Source organism: Anser anser (genome assembly GCF_964211835.1).
Source record: "Anser anser genome assembly, chromosome: 1".
Classification (NCBI taxonomy): Eukaryota; Metazoa; Chordata; class Aves; order Anseriformes; family Anatidae; genus Anser; species Anser anser.
Window position 1 is genome coordinate 197,783,503 of NC_139720.1, and position 20,711 is coordinate 197,804,213.

Consider the following 20,711-nt stretch of genomic DNA (forward strand, 5'->3'; position numbering starts at 1 on the left):
ACAGAGCATTAATTTAAAAGGAAATTAAAGCCATTAATTTTTACAGTCTACTAGGTGACGTTATAACCAATGGTGTATCTAGTCCTTTTAAAATGAAAAAATAGGTCACAACCTAGGGTATAAAAATACATATAACTCACAACCAAGATCTCTTCCTTCTCTCTCTTTTTTTTTTTTTTTTTTTTATGATTTTGGTCATACTGGCTAAGCTGCATAAAAAGTTACCCCATGAAGACTATTAAAGACAGACAACTCTACCTCACAAAATAACTTCAAATACAAAAAAATCCAGAATCAGAACTACAACCTGTAGATCTTAGACGCATCTGGTAATTCCTGCTTTGGAAGAACAGAAATGTCACGCTATATACGATATATATAAGTCCTTAACTGGATTTACACAACACACTGAAATATAACACTGTTAGACCTTTTCACTCCATGGGTGTGTCAATCACTGAAATTCTATATTGAACATTGAGAATTGTAGTGACATTTATTTCTTAAAACAAATTTGTGTGTTTTAACTCCAACTTCTGAATAAAATTAAATTGTTTACCTTCTCACTTATGTATCTGCTGTCAACCTTTCATTCTCCCATCAGAGTTGAATACATCTTTCTGTAATGAACACACGCACTGAAACTATTTGCTCTATCATCATGTAGTAGAAAAGTTAATTAAAACATTCAAAGTTTACTTTAGTTTTACACAGCACAGCAGTTAAACCAAGCAGGTCAACTGGAAGAACAAGTCATAAATCAAGAAGGAGCTGTGTATAGCAAGGAACAGCTTCAGTTTTTATTCTGGTTTTGAGATTAACCACAACTACAGCAACTATTTACACAAGGAACAGAGAAGAGACTAAAAAAGCACTGAACTTTTTACAGTTCGTAAAATATCAAGGTGTATTCACACTTCTAAACGTCTAGTAGAATATCTAATGACAGACAAACGGTACAGGCTTGATTTTTTTTTTTATCATCATCAGTTCCTCCAAGAATAAACCATGACCAATTCCTATACTAGCAGACCTGCACCTGCACACCCCTTCTTTTCTTGCTTCCCCACATCAACTCCTGTTGGTCAAATACTCAGCATTTTTTATCATCCTCCTTGAGAGAATCATAGAATATCCCTAGTTGGAAGGGACCCATAGGGATCATCAAGTCCAACTCCTGGCACCACACAGGTCTGCCCAAGAATTTAGACCATGTGACTAAGTGCACAGTCCAAACGCTTCTAAAATTCAGACAGGCTTGGTGCAGTGACTGCTTCACTGGGGAGCCTGTTCCAGTATGCGACCACCCTCTCGGTGAAGAACCTCTTCCTAGGCCCACGGCGAACAAACCACCTGTATTTTCAGAGCAAAAAACATTGTATAAGAGAAGCTTATCCCTCAGGCTGCTAAACCAAGCCCAGCTCCACTGCAGGAAATAGTATGCTAGTTACACTGCTGAGAAGAGTAATACACCATCATATTGTACAGGCATGCAATTATCATTTCGAACCACCATTACTACTTACAACTAAGTTAAACCACTGCCCATTCTATTGCTTTTGTGGAACAACTTTGTTTCGTACACAAGGGAGAGAAATGAGGAACTGCCAGTTCTGCATTATTTCTCAGTTCCTTTCTACTGCAGTTTCCCTATAAGCCCTCCCCAGGTTACCTGCACTACGAGTCTGGACATTCCTCCACACTGCAATTCGGCTGGTAGCTGTGCTTCAGGAACTTGCAAGCTCATCAATAACTGTACCTACACAACTTTTAACAAAGTTATGCTATTGCACTTTTCTTTCTAAAGCTTGGTATGTTTATTAATTGTTTCACTGATGTACACTTCTACATCTAAGATTTTTGCTTACATGTGCGTACTGACAAAAATTCTGAGGACTGGCAGGACTAATTCTGATTTTACCTAGACCAGAGTTGCAACAGAACTACTACTGAAGAGCTGTGCAGCATAAGTACACTAGCTTCTGTGTTAAATATGCCACTTAAAAACAGAGCAACTAGATTATTTTTCAATAGAAAAATAATCCTTAGACCTCAAACACTTCTATTTTATAAGAGCTTATTTTCCTCCATTTTATTGAGAGTATGCTTTGATTAAGTTATTACTGGAAATAGCTTTGCAGGAGTATTAAGTCACTCAGAAGTCATTCATTAGTTAAGCTGTATGTTTTTCCCGTCATAATTTTGAATACGAGGTGCACAAAATCTGTAGTGTTAACAAACTGAAATTAGTATTCTGATCCCTTATTAAAAGTTGTTACACTAGTGTATTTATTTCATCCAGACTTTAAATCCCTTCAAAGCACTGGACAAACCAAAATCCTGTTCAGTATTCATAGGCTAAAATATACAGATATAATCTTATATAAAATATGGACTGATAAAAATCCAAGCTATCTTCCTCCCAGTGCTCTTTACAAAAAAGACACTATTTCAGGCCTTCCAGTTTAGCTAGAGTTTTTTTTTTTTTTTTATCTGATACATTACAAGGAAAAAGATTCCATACAAAAGCAACAAAATTGAGTTTCAAAACAGATGTTAGCTACCTTAGCGCAATACATCGTACTGACTAATAGCTCAATACCCAAGGTAGCTTCTTAAAATAAATAAAACACATAAAAACATAAATAAAAAACCCACACACCTTGCTGACTTCAGTTAAACTTAGTTCAAACATCAAGTTTGTAACAACAGAAAAACTAAGGTTATGAATATTGTTATAAGTGTTTAAAAACAACCTTGGTCATTCGAGTATCAGTTACAGAATGTATACTGGACTACAGCTAAGTATTGTTTTTTTTATGTATATATATATTTATATATATGTTTTTTAAACTTGCGTGTCCCAAGTAACTGATCTATAGTGGTGGGACTGGAATGGACTAGAATTACTGAACCTTGGTTCAGTTTCTGTGTAACAGGAAGGTAGTAACTCCACACAGACGTCTGCAATAAAACTTCCTCAATTTCAGTTTACAAGCCAGACAAACACCTATGTTTTCGCTGTTGTTGTTTCCCTTCTCCATACAGCTGCTTAAGAACTGCTTTTCCCCGTTATTTTATTTGCTATTTTAAAGTTCACAGTAAGCTATACATTAATGCATGGTTGTATTTTAAAAGAAGTCTTTTTATACCAACTCAACCATACTGTCACCCATGTATGTATGACATAGTCCTAGTAGATGACTAACATTTACTGTTAGACACTGAAATAGAAAATCTTGGGCCATTCTATAAATTCCTCCATTCAATGAAATCTGTGCTTCTATATGGAGCATGGAAATGTAAATTCCACAACAGAAAGATGTGCAGATAACATACCTACACCGCTCATATACAAGGAGGTTTTTGTTGTTGTTTCTTTTTTTAAATCAAGTATCTCAAAATGCAATATTACAAGTGAAACTTGGTAGGCTTTCTTTGACTACAACTCTCACAACAACTAACTGTATCAGCTCCCTGAATGTTAGATTAAGGGTAGCTAGTTTTGTTGAGCATCACCATCACTGACAGACCATGCATACAGGCTTAACTGGAAAACCCGAAAGGACCCCTTTTCTGGAGGTTCATAACAGAATTTGGATTCAAGGACAGCAAAGTATAAACGTTATGCCTATTACTTGCTTACTCTTGGAATGACTGTGTTTAAAACTCACAATGAATTTGTTTGCAACTAGCAACAGAAGAATATTGCTTAGAAACTAGAGTCAAGAATTAAAAGGAGACATTTAAATAAAGCTTGTTTTTTAAATATTTATATAGTTTCTCCTGTAAGTGTAGTTTTATCATTCAACACAGCCATTATACAGTTGTTAAAAATATCATTTCAGTAGAGTAAAAACAGACTCCTATGAAATCTCAGATATATTTATTGCAGACAATACAAATGCATTGAAGCCTGTCTGAAGCTGCCAAAGATAGAGCAACGTAACGTCCCTCAATTTCTCCACAGGAAATGTTAATATGATGTTACATTATAGAGAGTAGTATTGATAGTAATTCTAAAAAGGAAAAAAAATTAAAAAAACCTCCTCAAAACATCAAAAACACATTTACTATGTCCCAGAGAGTAAAACAAAACTGTTTTACTAGCTCCAAACCTTCTTCTAATCTTTTAGGATATTACTAACAATGCAGGGGACATGAGAGGAGGAAGAGAACTACACACAAAAAAACACCAACTATCACACTCATTTACTACAATTCTGTATATGTCACTAATGCTATACAATTATTATAAAAATCCTAAGAAATAATTGGTTTATGTTATACTGAACATTGAATTAAAAATACTAAAATCCATCAGCAACACATTAGTTAAAACAAGCCACACTGTAAAGTAAAACTGGATTTCTGTGTCAGATGGAGTGACTCCAAGTGCATCTCTGCTGCAGCAGCACTGCTTTAAGGGGCTTCGTTTACTCTCGTGCACAGCCCACCTCACCTCCTCTAAGCAGCCTCACCATGAACTGGGTCAGAGAAGCAATCAGTTGAAATAAATACCATACTAGAAAAAATACTTTGGTGTGCAGCTCATGGTGTAACTACACAAATAACTGCCAGCACAACAGCTCTGAAAAGCAAGAAACACTTTCTCAAAGTCTACAGAGTTTTGTTTTTTTTTTTTCCACTCCTCAAACCCCACGTGAACATAAGAACACCTTTAACCATATCACGCCCTGCTGTCTTCCCATGAGTTTTACTCACATCTCACGCACCATGACAAGGTCTCCCATCACCAACTCATAGGAAAAATTAAGACTAACTGTAGCAGGAAGAACTACAAAGTGGCTCCCAAAACAGACCAACAACTATGGCAAACATAATGGCCATCTCTGTGTGTAATTGTGCCCCCCGGATGGTAGCTGAATCCATACTGATCCATTTTGTATTCAGCTGCGAGGTTACACTTGCGACACTTCTTTTTAATATGTATATATAATCAAACTACATTAAAAATAAAGGACATACTTCCCCAGTGGATTTATATTTTAATCTGTTCTATCTAGTCCAGAAACCCATAATTACAGAACACCGAGAGAACAAACACGGAAGATGATTTCATAGGCAAGCAGCAATTTCTTCTACTTTGAATACAATTCCCTGCTATTATGACTTAACACGCAGCGCCTATCACTGAAGAAGTCATTTCGTGTGCTAGCTGAAATGCGATTACTGTGCTACATACCCAGTAACCTATCAGAGCTCCAAGCAAATTAAAAGGAATTGCATAAACACAATCACAACACTGAGCAATAACCTAGAAAACCAATATACATCGTTCAAGCACTCCAGGAAGGCAAGTCCCTGTATAAATAATTGAACTCTACATACGAGACAATAAGAAAATCCTATCCAAAAGTATTGGTTTCAAGAGAAACTACACCCCATTTTAAAAGTCATTAGGTATGAGCTGTCCACCAGAATCTATGCTATAGGCTTTACTCTGCCGTATAGAGCCATTTTGTGGAGGAGCACATTAACAGGAGGAAGAAGGGTTGTGGGATCTCCACCCCTGGAGGTTCTCCAGACTTGGCTGAACAGTCACACCTGACCCGATCTAGCGTTAGCCACGTTCTGCTCTGAGCAGAAGGTTGGATAGATGACCAACCTTCATTAAACACTATATTGGCTACATAGCAATTAAGACACAAACATTTGCATTTGTGAACTTAGAGAGGGAAAAAAAACCACAAACATGTCTAGATCACATGGCACATCCACATCTCTTTGCATCTTCCAGTCTACCTAAGATTCCTAACAATCCTGAAGCTCCTATGCCAATTCAGTCAACCTTCACTGCTTAGAGAAGAAAGTTTTCATCTCACTTGAACTTGAATCACACAAGGGTTTTGTTTGTTTGTTTGGTGGTGGTGTTTTAAAAGACCCAGATGATTACCCCTTATTATACAACTACTGATCACCACATATGGAAACAACAAACTCAACTATCACAAGATAGTTACAATTGGTTGACAATCTTAATTAGTGCCAAGTACTCTTATTTTGGTAACAAAACTGTCTTGACATGCAGCCACTATCCTTCAGTGTTGTACAGTATGTATCTGGTGACTATAAGCTAAGAAATAAGGCACAGCATTGACAAACTATTTTATAACTAAACTCAAAAGTCGAATTTGAAATGATGATTCAAAAGCAAGGTTCGGGTTGACATTCTTTCTGCATTACTGGAATGACATATACGAAGAAATAATCTGTCTTCCAAATACCTTGGTATCGCTTACTTCTCCAACATCACATACATTCAATTAAAAACCTACAGGTGTGTGTGTGTGTGTGTAGTATCAGCTAAAAGACAAATATTTCATTCTGGAAATGAATCTCTTGTATTTATTTTTTTTAATGACATAAAGCATCATTTTATCACACCACCATACTTCCCTTTTGTTGGAGCAGTTCTCACACATGGTCGGGAAGCAAAGACCTTTCCCTTTCAGGGCAAATGCACCAGCGTTAAGAATTTGTATCCCAGAATTCATACAGAAAACTTCTGGGGACACGGCTATAATAGCAGGCATTAAGTTTCAGAAACTGATGACTAGAAGATCTGATTAGGAACAGCAAAGGTTTTTTTGTTTCTTTTGTTAAAAAGGCAGCTACAGAATAAGGATAGGTCCTGATACGACATGAGCAATTAATACTATTAAATAAGAACCAGGAAGTAGAAGTCAGCAGCTTTTGCAACAGAGATAGGCCTGGTCAACTTCCACAGGGGCCTATGGACTACGATCTGTGCTGGAAAAAGGAGCACAGCAGCAGCACAAAGTCTCCCAGAGATAGAATTTTACTCATGGTAATCTGCTGACTGCAAAAAAATGAAAAAACCATACAAAGTCAAAGGACAATAAACAGCAGAAGGAATAAAATGAACATGGGTTTACCTTTTTTTTATTGTTGTTTAAGATGGAAGGCTCAGAATGATGGGTGCTGCACAACATCTTAAAAATAAGAACAACTGGAAGAGGCTCACAGAAGGGCTACAGGGATCACTGAAGGGAAAAAAGCTTCTGCCCCAGAAGACCCAGCAGATTAGGACTCCTCAAGTTTCAGAAAAAAAGATAATTTGCAGAGAAGATCAATCTTGAGCAGCATGGAGAAGCATCAACTGTTCATTGTCACTTCCAAAATAAGAACTGGGCACCACTGATTGAAGCTGATGGGAGCCAAGTTTAAAACAGAAAAAGGCGTTTCTTCATGCAGTGGATAGATGGCCAGAGTGAAATTCCTTGCCAAAGCACACAGCAGATGCTAAAAGCTTACATGGTCTCAAGGGGAGACAGCACAAGTCTTGGAGGACAGAGCTAGACAGAAACCATACCTGGCTCAGGATACTCCTGGAATGAAAGTGGCTGTAAGCCAGAGAGTACTCAGAGAGAGTATCACATACACTTGACTTGTTCTTAGTCCGTCCTAGAAATTTAAATTTACTCATGACCACTACCAGCAACAAGATATTGTGTTGGACAGTACTTGGTCTGAAGCAGCACGGACACGTTTACAGAGATGCTGCTAATAAGCCATCTTATGAGAGCAAAGCTGGCAGGGCTCAGCAGTTGCTAGGTTTTAAAAACTGAACTTCTAATCAAGAACAGTAGATAAAGACTTCGGGAGAACAGCGTAGCTACTTCTAACTGCCTCCCAGCTGCTAGCATTCTCATTTCTTATCTCCAAGTCAACTATACAGCATCTGATTTATTTCCTTCACATCATCATTATATTTATACCTTAGATGTATCACACAAAAGATACCTATATGAAACAACGCTAAAAAATTACCATCTGATTCTGCAGGTCAGCCTTTCTGTGTCTGCCAAAAGCCAAATATTGGATCTGTAGGATCCCACCTACCCACCAGAGAGGTAACAGCTAATAGGTTCTCTGAAATGCTGGGCAGGAACACGAGCTAACCAGCCTAATAGCTTTGAAAAAATATATTTTTTCTTTAACAGAAATATTGCCTATGATGCAAGTGATATACTAACCCCAATGGAAAGCAACTGGTCCTACCGAAGCGAAAATGAAGATTGCCTTATGAAGCAGAACAATGGGACAGAACCAGTTGCTACAGCGCTGCAGCCTGTGTATCTTCTTTTTATAAATTTTTTTTTGACTCATAAGTTTGATAAAGTAACTGCTTCCAAGAATTCACATCTTATTTATTTTTCTGCAGCTTGAAAAACAGACAAAGATTTTAGTTGGAAGTCAAGAACTGAACCACATCCTGAACAACAAAGTAACACGTGCATCTATTTCTTTTACACAAAGCGCATCTTGCAGTTGGACTAAATCAAGACAAAGTACACACATACCTACTCACATACGGTAGATGGGACGGGGATATTTTAATCAACAGCAGGCAAGTAACTGAACAGCTACTATTCTAAGCTCTCGTAACTTCATATCACAGCTGCAGGTAAGGGCAATACAGATCAAATACCTTTACCTGCAGAGATAAGTATACGATAGTTGTTCCAGATACTTATGAATTAAAGGCATCATGTAAAAGCAAACTTACATCCTTGCAAATCTCTCTCATATAAACAGTTTTACAAAGTTAAAGCAAAAAAATATACGCAGATCCTGGCAAAGCAACAAGCACCAGAATCTCCCATATTTCAAATAAATTCCATACAAACAAACTTGTTCTGTGAGCACAAAAAAAAGTGCCTAATGTCTTCCTGTGGGGAATAAAGACTTCTTCATGTAAGCTTATTTACATTAAATTTATCCATTCCAAAAGCCAGCAATCTTCACTTTACTGCAACTCCCTCAACAACTGGATAAGTTAGCTATTACCTTGGTTTAGAAAGCATTTTAAATCCTCCCCCTTCAGTTTCACAGAGCAAGCATCTGAAGACATTCTGAAAGGGCAAAACTTGGCAGAGGGCAGGGGCTACGCTCCTCCTGCGAGAGGACTGCGGAGTGGAGGAATCAATTACAGTTCACACGCAACCTCCGAGTTGCTCACCATCACAGCATAAACAGGATTCAAATTGTAGCCCTGAGCAAAAGCCACACAAATAGCTGCGCCAGAAGAAAAAAGCTCCCCTCCTGCCTACCCCCATTCCAACGCAACCTTAAAACCAGAAGTTGGACAATGGGCACCACAACTTTTAAACTGAATTAAGAATCATTTTTCCTGGAGACATTACCATGCACAACTGACATCAGGAAAACAATGATTTGTCCAAATTCCTCCACAAATGTCTATAACACAAAGCTGATCGTGTTAGGACCCACCTAACTGTGAATAAAAAACGGGCACAGATTTGAGTTGCAAAATATTTTTTGAGGAATTAAAACTTCCTTTGACCTTGTTAATAAGGATACTTTAAAATGTTAATTCTTAACTAAATGGTTATGGTTATTTATACTAAAGGTTCTTCCTTATGCCTAGCCAATGACTAAATTATCAGGATATTGTGAAATACCAATAGATTTTTTCCAGTTATTAGTCATTATGGTGAAAAAAATGGCAAAAACAACAAAAAAACAAACGTAAGCATACAGATTATAACAGTTCTCTTAACACTACACATCTGAAAGTTCCTATCCTCTGTTACCTAGTAATTACTTGGTCCCAATATCATAGTTCTGCTTTAGAACAGCTTCAGAGAACGATTCCTGTAAGGAAAAACCTGAAAGACCAGCTATGAAAGAAAGGGAACACTTATTTCAGTCCAAATGTTAAACTGACTGGCTAGAAGAGTGTAAGTGTCACATAAAGATGGAAATTAAGTACACGCGTGTTTAGGGAAAGAAGTAGGAAAATGAAACATGGCTCTGCACTGATGATAATGTGATTATGTCAACAGCAGCCTAAGAAAAAGCTCTCAAAACCTACCCATTCACAAACCAGAATGCAGGCGGTTTTAGCTTAGTCAGGCTCATGCCTACAAAGCACTGCAGCCAGGGAATGTGCCACCAACTGCACTCACTAAGACTGGGAGTGTTTAAAACTTTTTACTGTTAAACAGGCGTAATTCATCCTGACCTAACGGCAAGCAGAGACGTCAAGGGACGGCTCTGCTCCAATTAACGCACAGTATTTCTTTATTTCTAGAAACACGTTGTTGTTATATATACAAAAACGGCCTATAAAGTCAGGCATAGAAGGTGCTTCTAAGACTACCAGCTAGGACGATGAAGATTCATGTTCGATACACAGCTACCGTTGCATGTCTTTATTACCAAAACATTTTTAAACTCAGGCTAGAGAACAAGAAGTCCACGCACCGTCCTTTGTAAACAAGGGAAACGCATGCAATCTGCACTGTACCACTCCGTCCTGTTACATTTTGTTTCAAACAATAAGATTTCCACTATAAAATTTTTAGCATTATTAGTAGCCCTCATGCTAAGAAAGCTTTTATTGGGACAGTGATTCTTTAATTTCACCTTTTCTTTGTAACAACCTTTTATACTTCAGATTACACTTTTGTAAATATTTCCTTGTAAATATTTTCCTTGTAAAAATTTCCTATCCTTATTTAATGCAAAGCTGTTCAGTCTGATAAAGATTTTTTCAATAATAAAGTATTAAAGAACACCACTGAGTTGTGTGTACCAGGTATTTAAAGTCTTCCAACTACACCATCAACACAGTAAACGTGGAAAGGAATTTCTTTTACTCTCTCTTAGCATTCTGAAGAGACCATGTACATTTTAGATGAAAAGTAACTGCAGAGGATCTGCCAAACAATGTTCTGAAAAAGTGACATGAAAATAGAAAGAATTTTTTTGAGATCCCATGAGAAAATATACCTGGAATTAAAGCTCACTTAGGGAGTTGTGCTTCTTTCCTTTCCCCAAAGGATTCCATTTTGCACATACAACCCGTGCTTGTTTGCTTTCAGATAACGTACTGCTACGTCACAGATGGCTAATTTTACAACATATCCGGAAAATACAAAACGTTTACTTAACATTTCAGTTACAACAGGTAATTAGAAAGGGAAAGGCATCCTTAAAGCAATAACTATTTGAATAAACTCACGTAGTGCAGACAGACTACCGACAAAGCTCTCCATAAATCAGAACCCTTTGGAGATAAACTAGCAATAGTAAATGACCTTTACTTGACTTACCTGTAAAACAGTTCAGCAGGAAAAAAAAAAAAAAACACAACTGGCTTCCCAACCTCAGTGTGATAATCAATAACTAAACTTACTGCTAACACCAATCTAAGTTAACAAACCGCATGCCAGAGTCTCAACAAAAGGGATCTGGTCTTTCACTATGACACAGCAAAGTCTCATTAGTGAAATTAAAGCAAAGTCCACGACTGTTTTCAGGACAGCTTTGTTTCCTTAGCAACTGCCATGACTGACACGCAGCACACTGGTAAAGGTCTTACTTTACAAGGCAGCTTTATATTATTAGTTTGACTTAACCAACCATTTAGAAAACCTAGCTATACTTGCCTGAAACACCGCCTGAAGTTACTTTGTTAAAACCAGATTAAACACCAGCTGAGCGAATCCCAGAAAAGGAACTCCAAGAAGCACTTCAGGAGGCCGTGAAACAGGGACACAGTCTGGTTATGCCTTCTGAAAACTCCTGTTCTCCAAACAAACCTCCAGTATTAATTAACAAACATATATATATACACATATATAATATATATACACACACATATATCTGTATATATACATACGTATAAGGTACAGTTTTCATAAAAAAGACAAACTTCCCCCGTGCTCTAGATATATTTTATCTGGTAAATTTCCAAATATCCCCTTACACAAAAATGAAGTTTAGCAAGCTGTTTGTGTGACTATGTCCTGCCATTACACGGCATTTATCTGCTAACATACCAGCACAGCCTCCTCCCAAGAACATTTCACATTATGAAAACTCCTCGGACGTCAAGTTTCCCCTGCAGACAGTCCTGTCCTTCTTCCACGACAACTAGACGCTATCCTTTAGCATACAGCAGGTTGGGAGGCCTTTGAAAAGCGGTGGAGTCTCCCTGACACTTTTTGGAGACCTTCAAAAGCCGCCAGATGTGGTCCTGGGCAGCCTGCTCCGGGTGCCCCTGCTTGAGCAGGGGTGGGACCAGATGGACCCAGAGGTCCCTTCCCACCATTTTGTGATGCTGTGATCCCAGCCACGTCCTAGGGACACCCGCCAGAGGACTGCTGCTACTCATAGAAGATTCACGTAAATTTCCCGCATTCAACCACGGGAAAATTTCTCTAGGAATTACTGAAGAAATTGAGTCATTTAAATATTAGGGGGGTTACATAATCATGCACATATTGCTTGGAAGGAAAAAAAAAAAAACTTAAAAGAGGGAACAACTTTCATATAAAATAGCGAAAGACTGAGTTCTATTAATGAGTTTTACTGTGTAAGTATGTTTGGACTGTACAAACAAATGCAAATACACTGCAATCTACAAAATCGTTAGGAAACAAAATTAATAGAACTGAGCAGCTATCAGTTTCAAAAGGTTAAACTAAATCGAATTACATCATCTGAATTTGTTCCCAGCTGTGAAGATAAACACATGCAGTGGTCTGGCCACATATAAAAAGAGGAGAAACATCTCTGATTTGGCTGACATCTCTATATAGTCATTTACCTCATTTTTGTGTTTTTTTTTTTTCCCTTTGGTTGGCTGGCAGAGGGAGGATACGTCTAGTCTTAATCAAGAGTCTGACCAAAGTTGCTTGCAGTTAATACCAGAGTAGTTTTAACAGTTAATCTTGTATTTCAACCTTGAGTAAAACACCTTGATCTCCTGGGAATCATCCAGTAATTGCTGATGTCTGATATAGGAAAATGTTTTTTTGGGAGCAAACTAGGAACAAGTACTCTCCTTTCATTTTACATGTGATCCAATTCAGGTCCCACAGTTAAATATTTCAGCATGCCCAGTGCACTAACAAGTTACTTTCTCTGAAGTCTACTGTAAAGATGGGCAAACTGAGTGAAAAACCCACTTTGCTTGCTCTGTGCTAGCTTTTAAAAACATGCAGTTGTGCCACAAGTGCAGAGGAAAGTGGAGGCTTTGCATATGAAATTTTCAACCTACTGATTTTCTTCATTTGCAGAAGAGGACAGATAAGGAAGCAACAGATGAATCTTATAAAAAGGTCTGATATTTGCCACATACTACTCAGAGTTCAATTGCATTTATTCATAAGAGTAATGAGTTTAATACATTTTTGTAAAAATTGGTGGGGTAGTGTCTGTCTTGGATTTATGGGAGCTTTCAAATTAATATCATTTTATTTTACTGCTTTCTACTGAGTGAGAGTTTCCATATTGTAGCTGATGGGTTACAGGTTACACTATGCTACAAACCAAATGACTACTAAAAAAACTCCTATAATTCTTTGTCATCTTCAACACTCAGAAGAAAGGGTAAAGGATAAGAGAGTCCAGAAGACACTCATCTTGATTTATATCAAATTCTTGTTTGTCTTTAGAAGAGGTCAAGACCTGAGCAAACAGAAGTGGTTCCATAGTGGCGTAATTGCTTCCATGGAGCTCGATGCTACTACTTTTAAACAAATACAACCTGACAAAATCTTTAATAAGTGGAATAGCAGAAGCATACTTTACAAATATAGAATTCTGATTAACCCTGTATCAGAAGCCTCTTATTACTGATCAGAGAGACTCTAAGATTTCTCATTATGAAAGACTAGTTAGTAAAGAATTCAGTCACAATTGTAGCAGTCGCCACATTACAGTTTTCAGACCCCAGTAAGATAAACTCATCTCAAATTAGATGTAGGAGATAGGTATGCATGGCTATAAAAAAAGTATTATATATTTGAAGTACATAAACCGAAAGTTTTCTCAACAGATAAATAGGTAGTAATTCTGACCAACTCCATAACAGAAATAGAAAGGTTTAACTTTTATGTTTGATACTTGAAACAACCACATTTTTCCACCTTAATGAAAATTGTGTTAATACAATCTTAATTTCCCAAGTATGCCACTGCTTTCTCTCTCCAGTGCGTGTATTCGGATCCAATTTAGATTTTTAAGAACTATATTCATCATCTTCTACAGTTGGCCCATGCTCCCCTACAGCACTAGCAGCTCTCAGTGGAGGTTTGATCCAATGATTTTCAGAATTCATGGAAAAGTTCCAGTAGGCACTGAATCAGACACTATAAAGCACAGAGATCATTTTTAAGAGATATATTGAGAGGCAAAACCTGTGGGAGGAAGAAAGGTGCAGATCAACAGCCAATTAAAAAAAAACATCCTCAAAGAATTTAATTATCTTAAAACTAACTACAGATTCTGTATTTGTCCCTGGTTTCATTTTTTCTGAGAATAATTAATATAAACACGCTCATAAATAAAAGGAAAATATGTTAATGAAAACCACAGGGTACATATTTTGTTTACCAAAAAATCACATCAGCTTAATAAAACTGTTTTTGGAAGAGTCCTATAAAATTATCTTGTATGGCAGTATACTGAATGCAAAGATATTATCAGTACCTCTGCAACTTTTCTTAGGCAAAACAAAATCAAACACAGGAGAAGCACCGTGTGCCGTTTCTTTCACCGATGCCCACCCAGTGAGCTGGCTGCACGTTCCCTGAATGGAGAGAACTGGAGGTGTGCTTTCATCCTCCTTCCAGCTCAGGCTCAGTACTAACACAAATAACGCAAGCTTGCCCATCTTCTTCTTCCTCCCTTTTAAAGATACGGAAATCTTTAGTACAAGTGCACGGTCAAACTAGTTTCTTTCATTGTTCTTTCACAAAACAAATTTCAGGTTTCTTCAAGTAAGAGGCAGAAGGAAAGATATACGCTCTAGTACTTGGTCTTCCAAGACCAAAAATCTTAAATTGCCAAAAAACATACCACAGTGTGTTCTACTTCAAAAGCATTTTAGCTAATATTTCTCTTCTCTAGCTACGTTCTGAAACTGACAGTGCCCATTTTCCGCTGCACAAATCTCATGGAATTTTTTAGATCAACGATCTCATGAATACTTTCATAAAGTCAGAAATCACCAATATAAACATGAAATGATTTTGACATATTACAAATAGAATTCAGCAAACAGAAAAAAACTTCAATTTCTTTTTAGTGTAAGTATGAAAAAGTAGTCAAGCCTGCCAAAAGCGGTGGTTGCAGTTTTGGTTTCCAACAGTATACCTCTTTTAATGCCAAACTTGCCTAAACTATAGAACCACAAACACAAGAGCTCCCATAACTAATGATTCCAAATATGCAATTCCCCAGTAAATTTAGGTATTCAACAAAATATACAACTGTGGCAGCAATTTTTCCAACAAACGCTTTCTGCCCTGGGAGGTTAGAAGGGTGGGAAGCAGAGGAGGAGGAAGGGAGCAAATGATATTGCTGAAGCAGTTGGTTCCAGACAGGGGCAAAAATAGAGACGCGAAAGAAATTTAAAACAGCATTGCTGGTTATTTTTCATGTATGACATAATACTCTTGTACACACAGAGTCCCATGAGTTAAAGAAAAAAAAAACATAGCTCCCTGTTATCTTAAAACCGTTCAGTATCTTAAAACCATTCAGCTTCACTCCATACAGCCATGCCTCTGTGTAGAGTAAGAAAGAAATGCGTAACAATCTATTTTTAAGGTTTCTGCCAGATGGGTAAACACCTCAAACACGCCCACAGATACTAATGAAAACCACCTTGGCCTCCTTCAGGAAGTCATTCAACACTTCACAGAAAAAATAGGAAGTTGTTGATAAACTGCTTGCAAGAACTACTTCCTGTAGGAAAAGTAATTACAAGACTTGTTTGCTGGACAATCAGTTAACTTTTCCCCACACTACAAAATGTGAAGTATTGCACGACCTCTGTAAGGATTAAAAGCCTAACGCTGAGTAAAAATGGCCCACGAACAATCCCGAAATCGAACTGAGCCCGTACGCATTTCAGCTTTGGGGAACTGTCGCCTGCTCCTCCCGTGGCATATTTTCTTTTGCCTAGAGAGTGATCCACTATCTTTCTCCATAGTTCACTGAAATGTCAACCAGCAGCTGGCTGACAGGAAGTGGTTAAAAAGCAATGCAGTTGACATCGCCACAGAAACCAAGCAAGTCTCTTTGACTGCATGCTTAAGAATGGGCTAAAGCCTACCGCACAACAATGCCGGGATGACTCAGCTATGACCACTTAGGAACCAGGCAAGTCTCGACTAATAAGTTCTATTTAAGTAGCAGTTTCAGTAAAAAAAATAGAATTAGTTTTACCAGCTGGATAGCAAGCATGTTTGAACTCACCGGCCAAAATCATCTGCATTTTCATTAACAGAAAATTACACTCGAGAGTCCTACTCATAACAGCAAGATGAATGCTAATGAGTGGAAATCATACGTTGGCCATTCGTGCATAAAGGGGACTGTTTATCTAGATGACAGACTGATTTACCAGAATAATTCTGGATCACTCGACACTACCACTCTCACCCTCCTTCAATAGGCTCTGATAGGTGTGTGGCATGTATCTGGCCTCTATACACATAAACACACGCATTTATTAGGCCAGACAGGTATTTCCCCCCTATCCTTACTATTTTTTAATTTATCTCTTTGCACAAACCACTGTACGTGTGGTGCTTTACCTTTTGCTTAGTGGAAGCGACTAAAATCCTTACAGTATTAAGTACGAAACTCACTTTTAAATTATTCGGTTTGCAATGTAGCGTATTATGATAACTATAACCATAAGGCTTACTGACATCTGGAAAAAATCTAATACTGTTACCTATTCTGCAAAGATCTTTCTAGAGCCTGATTACCAGACCGTTCATGGAGTGGCTACAGAACAAATGGAAACAAAGAGCAATGCAGCCAATCCAACAAAAAAGCTGAATACTTGGAAGAGAGACCAAAAATCAGCATAGAAGGAACCACATTAAATTTATTTAGCATCAGGAATCTCAGTCCTCATGCTCTGAGCAAAAACGTAAGGTATAACTAGACAAGACATGATTTTAACAAGTTTGCACATATGAAATTGAACTTATCACTCAACAATGAAAAAAGCTTCTGAAATACAAACTTGTTACTTAAAATTAATTCTCAAAAATACTTTGGATTTCTTAAACATACAAAGAAAACGTTTTGCTAGTACTTAAAAATATTGGGTGTTTTTTTTTTTCTTACAAATCTTCACGAACTCCAATGAAGTTGGGGGATCTCACCTGTAGATAGCATTAAACAATCTTTTAAGAACCAGAAACGTGCTTCAGAAGTGTGAACAGAGCCTTCGGAACTGTCCTCATTAGCCTCTCCATACCACGGCATCACCCAAGGAAAGCCAAAAGAAAACAGCCCATTAAGCTGTTTAAAATCTCCCAAGGTCAGCATGTGACCCAGCAGAGAGAGGTTCAGAAAGTACAGCCTTTATTTTTATTCCTAACAACCTGGTTTGTTTCCACTCCTTTCCCCTTCAAGACACATCCTTCACAGCTAGCAGCTCTTTCAATCATTTACTTTGGATGTCTGCTCAAGAACAAACGATCTTGCACATGCAGATGAGTTTGCCAGACTTGTGTGTACTTTCCAGTCTCAGGCTCTTTATTGTTCTTGCTGAAACCTGACCCTTTGAAATGGATACCAGAACACCAAGAAAGGACAAGAAACTTGCAGGAAAAAAGGAAAAGATTTTTTTTTTTTGTGATAATAACGAAGCTGCACAAAAGCTTTCCAAGATCAAAACTTTCACTCTGATTTCACCTGAATAAGCATAATTTAAAAATCAACTTTTTGTGTAAAGACACTTTGTATCTCTTAAGTTGGTCTACTTTCTGTAAAAAGGACAGCATTAACAAAAGCATTTGTAAGAGTAAAACTTAAAAAGCAAGCATCTATTTTTCAGGTTTCGTAAGTTGTTCTTTAAGAGCTTTCACTAACACAGTCAAAACAAGAAAGTTTGCTTTTCATTTCAAAACTCAGTCTGTGCTTTCCTCAAGGCCCAATGAGCTACCGATCTCAAATGGCATAAACTCGCATTGTTCCAAGAAATTCTACTTGTGCCCACTGAAGTTCACGCATTCTAGAATATGCTGATCTGTTAAACTGCACCAAAGAAAATACCACATCTTCGACATCTTTAGGTAACGCTCATTTTTGTTTTCCTAACACAAAATGATAGCTTTCAAAAGTAACATTCAGGCTCAAGTAATTTCAGATAGCTTCTGTAACCTATTTTTGGTTTTTAAAAGTGACACTAATTTCTCTGTATGGAAGCACCACCACTATAGGAACAAGAACGTTTTAAGAAGTTCTGCGATATCCATTCTTACTGCAGACAACGTAAATTAGTTTTAAAAGCTACAAGCTCAAATACTTCAATCAAATGGAGGTATTAATGACAATGTTGTTTTTTAGCAAGAAAGGTAGGAATACAGATGTTTTACTTGGCAGAAACAAGTTTTACATAAATAACATACTGTGCTGCCCCTCCCCTCTCCCGGCCCTGAAAATGACACACAATGGGTTATTTAGAGCCTTCCAGTTAAATAAAAAGTTCAAAATATAGTCAAAATATTTGAGGGCCAATTATGCGTCATGGTGGGCACGCTTGCAGAAAGAAGGACAAGCTCCTGCTGTTTCAGAAATGGCAAAAAAGAAAATGCTCCCTGATGGACTAGCTGTCAGATGGCTGGCATATGTAACCCCTCCTCAGTTACAGAAAAGGTGATACTAATTTCACTGCCTGAAAAAGCCACAGCAGTAGGAACAAGAAACAATGTTAGAAGTTCTGCAATTTCCCTTTCACTGCAGGGAACGCAGATGACTTAAGAGTTACAGACCCAAGTACTGCAATCAAACACATATTAACTTCCTCATGAGTGGAGTAGACAGCAATGTTTTGACTCTGTACTTACACAATTGTACTTATTGACAAACCAAGAGGTCCTGATATAGTCTCACTATAATAGTCTAAAGTTAATCTGTGTTTTAAATCTGTATCATAAAAACAGGTAAAGTGTATTTTGACCTGAATGAGAACTCCGGCAAGATCCAGCAGATCCAAAGGTCATGTTTAAAAATCACAACATGCTTTTCATTGATTTTTTAGTATACAATATAATGGACAACATTCTTCAGCTGAGATTTAGATAGGATAAATATTCACAGAGCAACATACAATTTTCAGAAACAGTAGTGGTGATGTGGGAGAAATTCCTCAATGGCAGGATCTCCTCTCCTACTATACATAAGGAGTGTGTTTTTAAAATACGTATTTTAAACACAGTGAACTTTACTAAAATTCCAAGACCTTGGAAATTCCAAGACCTTGGGAAAAAAAAAAAAAGAAAAAAGAAAATACAGCTAACTGAAAACAAGTTTTACTTACTTAAGAAAGTATCTCTGTCCAGATGGTGTCTTTGCCATCTCCCAACCTGGTGGCAAAGGTACATCATCAGGGATCTCAAAGGAAGACTGGCGGAGATGTTGAGAAGACGGAGCTCCGGGTCCAGTCACTACTCCAGAGGGTGTAAGCGTCCCTGGAGAAACGGCTCCCAGCTGCAGCGATGCTGGCGAGGAATGAGCTCGGACATGCTGAGGGGTCAGGGCTCCTGCTGTCCCTGCATCAGTGCTGGCCTGTCAGGAGTGAACGTATTCCCCATCAGATTTTTGTACTTTAGCAGAAATACATCTGTTAGAAGACATTTCACATTAAGTGAATCTTTCAGAAGAAATTCTGAAGTTAGTCATTTCTAATGCTCTGCTCTTTTTGCAGTTGTTGCTGTTCAATAGTCTTGAACTGGGTTGGTTAACTGGCATAAGTCCTTGCAAAAGTCAGTATTAACTATAAATAACTCCTTTCAGTTTTATTTTGAAAACTAAAGTTCTTAATCCTTGGTGCGGGCTTAAGAAGAAACCACGTCTCCAGTCAGCAGACCACCCACAGCACGCTGCGTGGTTCATTGCTGGACTGCACCCACCCATTCCCATCGCACCCCCGTCCTGCTGGAGGAGTTACTTTCCCACTCTCCTTTTGAAACGGGGGTGCAGGGTGCAAGGACACCCCGCACACACCCTCCACACGGCTTTAGGGGATTGCACAAGGAGAAAAGCAACGCAGGCATGCCCACTGACTGCAGCGAGCTCCGAGAGAGGAAGACTCCTGAACTCGACAACAACAAAAAGGTACACAGGACTGAATAGAGAATTCCCTAACCCTCGCACAAACTGCACTTTAATGGTATCGGGAGCTTACAAAGAGCCTGCCCGAGCTTTATCTAAAGCAAGCTTCCGTGCACGGTGTAACCGGTCAGTCAGAAGTGACTCACAAAACCATTCACACGAGCCGCCAGTCTGAGGTGCCCACAGCTCCTCTGCCAGTAGTAAACACGCGTCCACCATGAAAGAGAAAAAGCAGCTCTAAAAACTGGATTAAAACACTAGCTTTTCTGTACGTTGACAGATTAATTAGTTCTGTAGAGACACCAGAACAACATGGCCACCTACAATAAGATGCACGGATCAGCCCTTGCCACACCTCCCTACGCAAAGGATTGCACCATACACGAGGCCCCATTTACAACTCGTATGGAGGCTTTCCGCTCCAGCTGTGCGTGAGCACGCTCCAAGCTTCACACGGTGCACTGGAACCGAACTGCCTTACTCTGGGATATAAACACAACACGCAAGTTGCGATTCAACTGAATTTGGGGTGCTTTAGTTCTTGAGAG

The 20,711-nt window shown here is 38.2% G+C and overlaps 1 protein-coding gene across 8 annotated transcripts in view; it reads right to left on the minus strand.

Annotated features, from left to right (window-relative positions):
* YAP1 (Yes1 associated transcriptional regulator) overlaps nucleotides 1-20,711 on the minus strand; it is an 88,828-nt gene that overhangs the window by 66,120 nt on the left and 1,997 nt on the right. For all 8 annotated transcript variants that reach the window (XM_083821661.1, XM_083821662.1, XM_083821663.1 and 5 more), the window contains exon 2: nucleotides 19,370-19,617. In XM_083821661.1, coding sequence (XP_083677787.1) covers nucleotides 19,370-19,617 — 248 coding nt within the window. The remainder of the gene's footprint in view (nucleotides 1-19,369; nucleotides 19,618-20,711) is intronic.